This window comes from Brachyistius frenatus, unplaced genomic scaffold, assembly GCF_029030835.1.
Source record: "Brachyistius frenatus isolate BFR_SWC_R1_liver_20210118 unplaced genomic scaffold, ASM2903083v1 Contig_79, whole genome shotgun sequence".
In the NCBI taxonomy this organism is placed as follows: domain Eukaryota; kingdom Metazoa; phylum Chordata; class Actinopteri; family Embiotocidae; genus Brachyistius; species Brachyistius frenatus.
This window is the reverse complement of record NW_027210678.1, coordinates 952,501-965,000: the sequence shown is the minus strand read 5'-3', so window position 1 is coordinate 965,000 and position 12,500 is coordinate 952,501. Positions and strand designations below refer to the sequence as shown.

Here is a 12,500-nt window from a genome sequence, read left to right as displayed (position 1 = left end):
GAAGTCCATAAAAACATTCGACTGAACTTCCTTCCTCGTGATCCAGCCGCCATCTGGACTTCAAAGGCTCCGTGAAAACAACGTGCCAAAAGGCTGGAGCGGGTCAGCGTCAGGAGACGAGGTCCGAGGTCAGCCGGCGGGTCGGACCGTCTCCCGACCTCCTTCGAGGGGAGGACGAGCGGCTCCGAGAGGCCCTTTGTGCTTCTTTAAACATGCGTGACGGGAGCGCCGCCCCCTGGAGGAGCCAACACGCCGGTTCAGGAGCAGGACGGACAATAAAGGAGCCTTTTTTTCTTCCTCAGCGGAGGAATGTGTTGCATCTGTCTGGGCAGAAGACGCCCGAGGGCGACCTCCGGCTGAGACGTGTACGTAGGAGATATGCTCACAGATTAAAACATGTGGGAGGCACACAAACACAGACACACACTTTAATAATGAGGATACGACAGACATGAACCCAAATATAAGAGCTTGACTTACTGCTATTATTTTTGAAAAGACCATCTGCCTCTCCGGGGCTCTTAAGCTTTATTATTTTAACTTTTCAGGACTTTAAGGAGCTCAACAAACGCTAGAGAGACTTTGTGGCATGAGCTCTGAGTGTTTCTGACTCACACAGCTGGAGGACGCAAATAAATGCATGAAACACATAAATATTGACAGCAGAATCATCAAGATTACTTATTCCAGTTATCATAGAGCACATTAAAGCGATATTAGGAAGCGTTTGTGCCTTTTCAGTCATCTATTAGCAGAGAAAAGACAAAAGTAAGAGTCTTTATTATGAGAAATGGTCATTTAGTGTTAAATTATTTACGCATAAGCAGCATTTCCTTTTGTTCCAGCTGCTCTTCACGAGGCTATCTGTGATCTAAATCACAGAAAATGTGAAATTAATCACATGCTGCTCTTGTAAAAATCCGTTAACTGGTAACTACGAGCTCCGGAGGCGGCGGTCGTCCCCAGAACACCAGAATAATCTGGGTGTTTATGGGTTTTATTACCGAAAAGCTAATTTTGCCAAAAAGGAGATAATCTCCATTGAACTTGGTTTATTTCTGAAATGTTGGTCATTAAATCGCAGCAGCAGCTTCCACTGCCTCAAACTCTTTATCTGTGGATCTGCTCGCCAGGGAGGAAGGGGGGTACGCATGTCGGAGAGCAGTGGAAGTGACACGGTGTTTATTGCTTTGGCCTGAAGTCCCTTTAAAGAGGTGTGGATGGAGTGTCGGCTGACGAAGAGCCTTTTTCCTCCCAAATCTCTCGGGTACTGAAGTTTCTCCTCCCAGACTCAGAAACTCCCTCCGTGTTTATTTAAAGTCTAAAGTTACCCAGACAGACGTTTCACCCAGCTGATTCATCCTCGCCTCATTTGTTTTTCTTTTTTCTTTTTCTGGGGGGGGGGGGCACAAATGAAGAAGTCGCTCTTCCACGTGGATTTTTTTTATTTTTATTTTTTTTATTTCTAAGCCACAGAGACTCTTCTGCTCTTTGACTTTGGTTCTTCTTCTTTTTTTTCAACTTTTTCCACATTAAACACAAGTGAGTTTGCACCAAATCTCATTTCATCCTTCAGGGTCCCTAAACAGTCCCGTCTCCGAAAGAGAGAGAGAGAGAGTGTGTGTGTGTGTGTGTGTGTGTGTGTGTGTGTGTGTGTGTGTGTGTGTGTGTGTGTGTGTGTGTGTGTGTGTGTGTGTGTGTGTGTGTGTGTGTGTGTGTGTGTGTGTTTTGTGGGGGGGGGTTTCTCTTTTCCTCTTCTATCGGATTAAAGCTTCCTAAATGAGAACAAATTCCTCCTCCTCGCCTCCGTTTTTAATTTCCCAGCAGGATTGTGTTGCCGCGGCTACGGCCGAGGTGAAGAAGGAGGATATTCATACTTTGGCCCAATTTATTTTTCTGGGCAGAAGAGGGACTTTCTGTGGCTTCATGTGTGTGTGTGTGTGTGTGTGTGTGTGTGTGTGTGTGTGTGTGTGTGTGTGTGTGTGTGTGTGTGTGTGTGTGTGTGTGTGTGTGTGTGTGTGTGTGTGATCCCGATTAGCTTTGATGGGATTTGCTTGAATATGTTTTCTCTATTTTTTTTGGACGTGTTCTTCATCGTCATCCTCCAGAGTTTTATCTGATAACCAGCCGTGGTCACCGGTCAAAATATTCCTCCATATGTTTGTGTTTATTCACGTTGAGGAATTAATGAGGGTCTTTGTGTGCTTTTAAGAACATTGTTTTGACTTTGAGAACGACATCATCGTCGTGACTTCAAACTCCGGTTTGTGGGTTAAAGCTGGTTTCATGTCAACGTCAGAGGAAGACTCTGGTTTAGAAATCGATGACATCAGCACTTTGTGATGACTTCACTTTACAACCCGGTATCGCGGTAAAACGTGAAATAGCCACGCTTTTGGCCTCTCGAGGCGTGAGCGGCACTTTACCGTTAGCGTGGAGCTGCGATCATCAGAAACAACGACAGACATTCATCATCGTCTGCTGGTAAATCCTTTAAAATCTAAGTAACAATCACAACACGAAAAACACTGAAAGTCCTGAATTTAAAATCTGAACTAAAAGTACATAAAAAGTGCAATATTTCCCTCTTTAGTATAAAATGGAAGAAAATGACTTGATTAAAGTAGAATAAAATATCTTTATATAATATCTATTTAAAATAGCACATTTTGTCAATCGGTGAGAGTAGAATTAGAAATCAGTGCTCACGTGCTCGTGAGTAATCAGCTGCTATGAATACAAGTGATGAAGAGGATGATGAGCTGCAGAGACTCAAGTGTGTGTGTGAGAGAGTGTGTGAGAGTGTGTGAAATGGCAGGTGGCATCGTAGTGCTCTCTCACACACACACACACACACACACACACACACACACACACACACACACACACACACACACACACACACACGGGCCATCTGTAGCCTCCCAGCAGAGCTCGACTGGTCAGGCTGAGTTTGTCAGCAGTAAAACACAGAAACCGCTCATGTATTACAAAACTGAACATTGTAGCCCGCAGCATCCCCCGTGTGTGTGTGTGTGTGTGTGTGTGTGTGTGTGTGTGTGTGTGTGTGTGTGTGTGTGTGTGTGTGTGTGTGTGTGTGTGTGTGTGTGTGTGTGTGTGTGTGTGTGTGTGTGTTACTCACTCTGGAAGGACTGGATGTTCTGCTCACGATCACATTGTGGGGGCGGGGCTTATGTTTGGGAACTGAAGCTGGTCCCGTTAAAGAAAACAGTTAAGACGTGTACAGTCGAGGTGAAGGTTCCGGTTCCGGTCTGGTTCGGTTCTGGTCCGGTTCTTTTAGATTCAGTCCGGTGGTTTCTGATATCTGAGAGGATTTGAACTTTAAAAACTTGATATTGTTTTTACATATTCAGATTCAAATGAAGCTCGGACATTAAACTGCCGCTGTGAGAGTTCACTGTGGTGAATTCATGCAGGAAACACATGTAACATACATTATAACGTGTGCTCCTTTGTTTTTAGTGTAAAAAAGCTCCGATCGTGATCGATGACTAATGAAGAGGAAACAGGAAGTAACAGAGAAGCTCGAACAGCTGTTGGTTGTCACGTGACCTCTTTCCCACCACAGAACGCCACCTTTCTTCTCCTTTTTTTTTGGTATGAGGTATTTTTTTTTACTTTGTTTAGTCTTCTGATAGTGCTCGCTCAGTGTAGCTGGTCGTCATGGCGACGCCGCGCGTGATGTTGTTTTTTCGACAAAAAACACGGCAATAAATGGAGGATTTTACAGACAGCAGAACGGAGGAACGTCTGCACCTCCTCAGCCGACCGCGGCCGGGTTGTTTCCACCGGGGAGGAAACTGTATGATGACCATCTCAGAACATATCACCATTTATATATTATTATTATTATTATTATTATTGTCCGTTATATTGTTGAAGTTGTCGTGCTTTAAACTCACGCTGACGTCGTCACCGCGAGCTGGAAGAGATGCAGTTGGGAGGCGGGACGTGGAAAATGATTTCAATGGTGCATTTTATTGATTGACGTTGAAACAATCACGCGTCTTTTGTTAGATGTTGAAGTCGTAAACGGGACTCGTGCTTCGGTCTGATGTTTGATGCGTTTCTTTCTCCGGCCGACACTTTGCATCCAGATTTTTGTTTGTGAACTAGACATCCATTAAAAAAATAAATAGAAACAATGGCGGCCTCGTTATGACAATGACGGGTATTTGCATTTCTCTTCGACCAATCAGGTCTGAGGTGGTTCTGACGTCCCGTTTTATGTCAGTTCAGCTCGATGGAGGTGAAACCAAAACAAAACAGACACAACCGCTTTCTGTCTGCAGCCGAGTGCAACAAGTTCACACCTTTTTTTGTGTGTTTTTTTGCTGAGTGTGTTAAAGGCCAATTGAAGGAAACCACTGAATGAGACAGAAGCAGATGAACGCCTCAGATGAGTTTATATTACAGCACTTGATCAAACTTTAAAAACGTCTGGAAAAAAAGTCTTGTTTGGAAGAAGCTGTTCACGTCTGGAGAGGAAAGGAAAGAGAGGAGGACGGGAGAAATGAACGGAGGTGTGACGGCGCTCTGCAGAAACGCTGAGTCAGTCCAGGCTGCAGCTCCGCTTTGCGGGAGGTGAACGTTAGGAATGCGCAAAGTTTACTGCGGTACCGTCCAGATGTGCAACACAACACAACACCACGAGCATGTTAATGAGCTGTAGTGTGTGGGCGGAGCCGGCCAAGGAGGGCGGAGCCTCTCGGATCAGGACTTCTCCATCTGGTCAGAGATCACCTTTTTTTTTTATTTTTTTTTTTTTTATTAGATTTGCAATTAAAGTGTTTTTGTTTCTCGTGGAAATCATGCTCGGGCTAAATACACGTCTCTTAGTTTCTCTTTAAGAGTTAAATCAGGAGCATCTGAAGTGAAGAAGAACTAAACAACATGTAAATGTGACTGAAACAGCAAAATCTCAACTCACTCACTGTTCAAATAGTTTTGGACTCGATCACAGCCTTCATCACCACATGGAGTTCATCATCAAACTGAACATCTGTAAACGCTCCGTTACCGTGGGAACATCTTAGGACTTCTCCTGCATGTTGGCTTAAAATGTAGTTCTTCGTTTCTACATCCATATCGACTGAATAAATCACAGAAGTAGGAAATTTTCTCACGAATATTCTGACAACTTTTAGAAATTCTTTAATAGTTTCAGTATGATGTGTTTTGTCACAGCGTGTTTTGAAATTTGACACAGAATTTATGCAAAAAAATATATAAAATAGTGTCGTAATAACTTTCTTTAACACTTCGTGCATCGAGAGCATTTTCCTTATTATAATATTTGATTTAGAAATATTAATAGCTGGAGACGTCAGTTGAATCTGCCCTGCGTCGTGTCTGCAGAGCTTCAAGCGTGATCACAACCAGCTCCAACAATCAGATGGTTATATGACGTACAGCCTCAGAGGCGAAACTCAGGGTAGAGAAACAAGGAGGTATCTGACTTTTCATCTGGAGAAGAGGAACGTTTTTAAAGAGACTTTTCACGTAGATGAAGCTGCACCTGTAAAATTGTGAATTATTGGAGCACGTGATTGTAAAACATTATCGTTAGGTCGGATTTTTCTGAGTAAAAACACCTTAAATTATTGATGTTTTCTTATTTTATAGAATAAATGGAGTCAGAACATGTTTCCTGTGAGACGGTTCCAGTTTTCAAACCCTTTCTTGAATATTTTTATCCACCGTTTCACCTTCGATGTCACTTCCTGCCGCCGGTCTCTTATTAAGCGCGACCTTTCGGCCGCTGTGGATAAGAGCGCCGGTAAACAGCAGGAAAATGTTCATTCAAACATCTGCTCTCGGGCCTCCGGGTGGAACGACGGGCGACTCCTCTCGCCCTTGAGCAAGGCATCGGCTCACGGACGGCTGCGTTTGGAGGGCACGGCCGGCCGGTGTGGTTAATGAGTGATGCGAGATGGAGACGGAGGCTGCAGGGCGTCAGACTGAGAGACTCTCCTGAACCGGAGTGTGAAGAGACAGAAGCCACTTCATTAACCGAGCTGTCTGGAAACACCGACCGCCTGCAGGACTGACGGACGCCGCGGCTGAGAGGGTTCAACCATCTGCATCCACACTCACCCTCCACCTCTCTGACTCCCGATGGCTCTCATTTTACCAGCCTCTGAAAGACACAGCGGCGAGGAGGAGGAGGAGGAGGTGGTGGATGAGGTAAAGGAGGAGGGGGGGGGGGGATGGAGGTGGGGGGGAGGAAAAGGAGAAGGAGGAGGTGGAGGTGGTGGAGGAGGAAAAGGAGGAGGAGGATGTTTGATGCGATGAATTAAAACACCATCACCTAAACACCGCCGGCACCAAGACTTTACAAGTGAGCACTTGAGTCCATTTCTCAGCGGGCGTGTAAAAGGCGTCCGTGGAGAGGAGGACTACGAGGCAGGGTGAAGAGGGAAGTCAGAGAGAGGGCCGGTTTTATTCACCTGCAGTGCCTCCATTTACTCCCAGAAAACATTTTTATACCTCCAGCTGTTAGTTCGAAATGTTTCAGTGTTGAAGTTTATTAATGTGTTGTATGATCGTGTTTTCAGAGGATGTTGTTGCAGTAATATTCAGCATGTTAAGATTCAACATGCACTTCAGGTCAGGTTACCTGGCGCCGCGGTCGTGGCAGCCTGCTGCAGCATCTCCCCCCTGAGAGCCCCCCTGCTGTAGCGAAGAAATTTCCCCTCGGGGATTAATAACGTGTATCAAATCAAATCAAATCAAAAAAAAATTCAGACCGAAACATCGACGCAGGTTTTTCTGCTTTGGCTTCTGGTTGTTCGTTTCTGTGTTGAATATTTCTGCAGCTTTTCCTGTAAAATTAAAATCAGATTCTGCTTTATTGTCCGTCTCTCTCAGTAGGAAACATCTCATTTGCTGATTTGTTGAAAGTAAGATTAGTCAACATCCTCAAATGTGCTGACTTGGTGTTTTCCTGCCAGCTGATTGGTGGACTGAGGGGAAAACCGTAAAACGGCAAAGTCACTGCTTTTTATTCAAACGAGCGATTTTATTTGTTTGCATTTCTTACACGTTGCCATTTTGTTCATTTGGTTTTCATTACTGACAAGAGACCGAAACATTTAAATCAAGATGTCTGTCGCAGATTTGGGGGAGAAAATAAATTTCCTGTGTCCAACTCACATGGAGGCTCTTTTTAAAAGTGTCCGTCTGTCTGCGTTTTAATGCTGTTAGCCACGAGGACAAAGACCCGTCAGCAGTCTGAGTCCGGCTGACTGTCTGGACGAGGTCAGTTCGGACCTGCTGATGGGGAGGTTTCCGTGGGAACGGTGTTTTTCCGTGTTTTTTTTTTATCTCATCGGGTTCATCTGTGGTAAATACGTTACAGGCTGTTTAGGTTAGGTTAGGTTAGGTTAGGTTAGGTTAGGTTAGGTTAGGTTAGGTTAGGTTAGGTTAGGTTAGGTTAGGTTAGGTTAGTTTAGGGTTAGGTTAGGTTAGGTTAGGTTAGGTTAGGTTAGGTTAGGTTAGGATAGGTTAGGTTAGGTTAGGTTAGGTTAGGTTAGGTTAGGTTAGGGTTAGGTTAGGGTTAGGTTAGGTTAGGTTAGGTTAGGTTAGGTTAGGTTAGGTTAGGTAGTTACTTTATTTGTGTCATGAGACGCATTCCTGTGATTCCACACATTCCTACCTGAGAGCTAAACTGCTGAGCACGCTGAAGCAGCATCATGATATAATGATAGATGGTCCGAGAGGTCAGAGGTCATGCAAGAGACCCCCCCCCCCCCGCCCCAACCCACCCCACCACCACCACCACCACCTCCAGAGCTCGGTCTGGATTTCCTTCTTGCAGCTCATACAGATCGGTTCTGTAGCTCGTTTCCACAGCTGCCTGTGAGAGGAAGTGGTTTGATATATATATCGTATATCAAGCTGTCATAATGAGCTTTATTTGAATGGCACTTATCATAACAGCTGCAAAGTGCTTTCAGGGAATAAAGCAATAATATCAGACGAATGTCTGAGCAGCGACACGCGAGAATCAGGGTGGAAAACAAAAGTCCAAGTCATGTTGCGGGAGGGGGGGTGGAGGTGGGGGGTGTCTGGAGAGGTCCAGACAACAGTGATGGTTCAGAATCATGCAGGAATATTTAAAATTGTCCATCAGGAGTTTGTAATTTTCACGAGCTTCCATTATTTTCTGGTTAAAAGGTTCTTTTTGTTGTCAACCTCAGAGATGGACTCTGGATCTGGATTTCTGTCTTTACTCTGACGGAGTAGAAACTGACTGAATCCTCTGCTGCTTCTTTCACTTCTCCTCCAATGCATTCTGGTTGTTTTGTGGCTTTCGTGTCGTTCTAATCTGAAGACAAGAACACATCCGACCTCCGACCTCTGACCTCTGACCTCCGACCTCCGACCTCCGACCTCCGTCGGAGTGTTTTTGGAGCCGCTGAGAAGTTTTAAAGTCTGCTGATGTTTCAGGAACTCACGTTGACTCTTTTTAAGCAGCGTGTGCAGAAGAAGAAGAAGAAGAAAAGAAAAAGAGACGTGATGCAGAGATAATCAGGCGGGCGGACAGAAGGGTGTCGGCCGGAAACGGATGAGGCGCTGCGGCGGCGGGAGGTCCCGCGCCGACAGCCGAGACCAACGGAGCCTCTGAGCGCGCTCAGTAGGACTCCTTCACAGCCTCCTGCTGCTGCACGCCGCCATGTGCTCATATCCCTGTTATCTCTCCTTTCCCTGATAAAGCAGTCCGATCTCACAGACTCTCAGACGGCACGCTGCACTTTTCCCCCAAACCCGGATTTTCTTTTTTCATTTTTCCACACGTACTTGAGGAAACGCTGATATTTTCTTATCAGCGTAAACAGCAACATGAGCACAAAGCCTCTTCTTTTCTTTTTTTTACTTTAGATGCAGTCCTGTGAATATATGAAACAAAATATGAGGTTAGATATCGTACTTATAGAGAAAATGAAAAGCGCTGACATCATGGTGACCTTTTCTGTAGAAAAGCTGCACGAGCAACACGCAGAGTTTTGGTCTGTAAGGACGAGAAGACGAAACATTTTAAACAGAATCAGCTGACCGGATCGGTATTCAGGGAAACGCCTCAGTTCAGTGAAAACCCAGAAGCTCTGAGCGCCGGCCAAACATGTCGGAGAAAGACGAGCCGGCTCTGCTTTTGTTGTGGTTTCCACCGTGTGGGTGTGTCCTTTTAAACTTCCTTCACTGTTTGAGACCAATTTAAAAAAAGCCGTCTCGGCAGCAGAGTACCGGACACGTTCCTTCAACATGGACCTTTTTTAATCAATATTCCTTCCGGGAAAGTTTCCCGTTAGAAATACAGTCGGAGCTGCAGGAGACATATTTTCTGAGGAACGGTCAGTGTTGATGCAGCAGCGGCCGAAAAGGTTCACGCAGCTCAGGCAATTTAAAAAAGGCTTTTCCAGGCAGAGAAAATCAGAGGATTCGATATTTTTGGGGCCAAATCCTGGAATATCTATGAATTTTATTTCTAAACTTAAGTTGCCATTTATCAGTCTTTGTCTTTATCACCTTATTTCAAGTGTTTCCTGTGTTGCCATGGTTTCATCCTCTAACATCCTCAACAGGCCGCAAACACTTCGGTAAAGATGTTTCTTGCAGGAAAATGTCAGTTTCAAAAGCTTTGTCTATCAAATAATGATACAAATCAGATGCCAAAAATAAGGATAAGAAACAAGCGGGCTTCTTATTGTTTATTTATTGTTGTTTATTGTGTTTGTGAGTTGTTTGTGGTCATAACTGTAGCAGGTTTAAGAAGTGAGAACTTTTGTCCCGACAACAGTGACGTGTCTGTTTTTCTGTTCATCACAGATCGTTGAATCTGAGTGTTTTCAGTCAGTTGAAGTCGGAGAGTTTGACTTTTCAGTGCTGCTCTGACTTTGACTCTCGAATTTGGGTCGAGCTCTGAAATGTTGCACTTCCCGTCACGCGTGTTGAAGTCGTCTTTCGTTGGACCCTCGCGGCCTCCAGTCTGTAACACCTGCTCTGTTAAACTGACTTTAACAAGTCAAATCCTCTTAAATGAACAGTTGAGAATCGATGCTGAATCAATCAGGATCTCCCGTTCGTCCAAATCCTGAACCTTTTCCCTTTTTTTCCTCCTGCAGGTACGACTACGTGGAAGTTTACAATGGCGGCGACGAGTTTTCTACCATGTTGGGAAAGTTTTGCGGGAAGATCGCTCCGTCTCCGATCATCTCCAGCGGCAGCCAGCTCCTCATCAAGTTCGTCTCCGACTACGAGACCCACGGGGCCGGATTCTCCGTCCGCTACGAGGTCTTCAAGACAGGTGGGTGGAGCTCTGTGCTGGTTTTTTTTTTTAAATAGATCCAGCTGTGTTCCCAGCTGTTCGAGCTGCAGCAGCAGTCGACAACCGAACTGAAACGGACTAAACATTTGACCACACTGAGATCTGAAGGCCGTTCGTTCAGTTTGAAAATGTTTTAGTTCGGAGCGGTTCGAAGCAGGAAGTGACCATATTTGGACGAGCTGGGGGAGGAGCCAGCGGTGGATCTGACCAATCTGATTGGAAACCTGACGATACTACGTCCCGCCCACCGATAGCTGTAACCTGACTGCACCACAGGCCTGTCAATCAAACAGACACGCCCCCAAAAACAGGTCTTCTTGAATCTTGAGAAGTTGAATGGGAGTCTATGGAGCCGGAGGCTTTTTGGAGCCGACCTCCAGTAGCATTCGCTGGTATCGCAGCTGAAGACACTTTTTGAAATGCGGAAGAGAAAATCCAGTTTTCCTATTTTGACTTTTGCTGATCTTGAGGGTTTTTATAAACATCTTGGCAGCTTTCTCTTTTAAGTTTTAGTCGTTTAAGTTCCCAGTTCCTGAACTGTGGACCAGTTCTGAGCCCTTTTCAGTTGTTTGAGTTTGACCAAACACTCTCTCCTGAGTGTGTTGAGTTTTTAGCGTTGCTGCGGTCTCCATAAATTTGATAGATTTTGAAATGAAGAGGCATTTTAGTGCTTAATTACCGAGGTAACTGTGTTCTACATGTGTTTTATTTTTAGAGTATAGAAGCTTGTATGTTGATGGTATTCATGAAAGCAGCAGCAATAAGAAACGACCTGGAAACTGCAGCAACACGACGAAATCATCTCAGTTTGATTAAACCTGAAAGTTTCACCCTCTCGTGACCTTTCTGAGAAATTAGGGTTTAAAAATATTCCTCTCCTCGTGTTTGACGTCCTCGTTGTCTAAACAGCGGAGCAGAAGGCCTCCGAGCTGCAGGCCAAATCAACTCCGAGCCCGGAGAGCGGCGGAGGGACGGCAGGTCCCGGCCGAGGCAGGATGCGAGCAGGATAGACCTCCATAAACATGTGGAGGAAGGAACCTCGCTGCCCGCGTCCTACATTTGTATTTGCTCTTCTCTCCTGGGTCTACTTGAGCGGCCGCCAAAACGCAGAGTCTCTGGCGGCCGCTTCAATTTCCACCGACGGGGAGCGGAGATAAATCAGATGAAAAAGGGGAACATGCGTGAGACAATCCTCTTTGCCTTTTATTTTTTGTTTGCACCCCAGAGAACAATAACCATTCACAGGATCCAGAAATAATCATCCCACATGGACGTGTTGGAGAGGACGGTATCATAGGATGAAAGCTTAATAGGAAAGAGCTCTTTTGTACTTCAACCGAGGCGGTCTGACGAGGGCTCTTCTTCTTCCTCCTCTTCTTCTTCCTCTTCCTCTTCCTTCTCCTCCTCCTCCTCCTCCTCCTCTGATACCAAGACTTCAGAAATCTTCCTGTATCCACTTTAATTCGAGGGTGCCGTGTGAAGCCGTGTCTGCTGAATGACAGGATGTTATTAGAAAGTCATTGTAATAAATCTTTTTAAAGTAGGTCAGCGGCGTGTCAGCGCTGTCCCCAACGTCTTTTCTAAAGATCTTTCTTTTTTTAAAGATGTAACTTCCACAAAGATTCTGATGATTTATATTTGAGCTTAGATCTCTAATAAAAACTTGATAAGTTTTCAGGATTCATCGGACGGTTCGTTTCAGAGAAAAGTTCCACTTCTGAATCCCTTTGAGCTGAGATAGGAGGTGAATTTCAAAGTTGGTGGTTTTAATGGAGTTCCTCCTGTTTAAATGTTTTACCTGAACCAGAAGTTCTTACTGGATAAACTCATCCTGCTGATGAAGCTCATCAAAAGCTCCACAACAGCTTCTGAATCCAGCTGCTGGTTCTTTAAACCTGTCGGACTCTCTGATTGGTCAAAGTGTCTGATTTCTCACATCGATGCAGTTTGTCGCTTCTGCTGCAGCTTTCCCACCCGGTGACGGTCAGACTAACAGCCACTGTTTTCCTGTTGTTGTTGTTGTTGTTGTTGTTACTGTCTCCTCTCTGCCAGCTAGAGCTCAGCTGCAGTACGACCGTGTGTGTGTGTGTGTGTGTGTGTGTGTGTGTGTGTGTGTGTGTGTGTGTGTGTGTGTGTGTGTGTGTGTGTGTGT

At 45.2% G+C, this 12,500-nt stretch overlaps 1 protein-coding gene across 1 annotated transcript in view; it reads left to right on the top strand.

Moving 5' to 3' along the window:
* Nucleotides 1–12,500, top strand: part of LOC138626916 (neuropilin-1a-like) — a 63,850-nt gene that overhangs the window by 12,948 nt on the left and 38,402 nt on the right. The window contains exon 3 of the mRNA XM_069708918.1: nucleotides 10,146–10,327. Coding sequence (XP_069565019.1) covers nucleotides 10,146–10,327 — 182 coding nt within the window. The remainder of the gene's footprint in view (nucleotides 1–10,145; nucleotides 10,328–12,500) is intronic.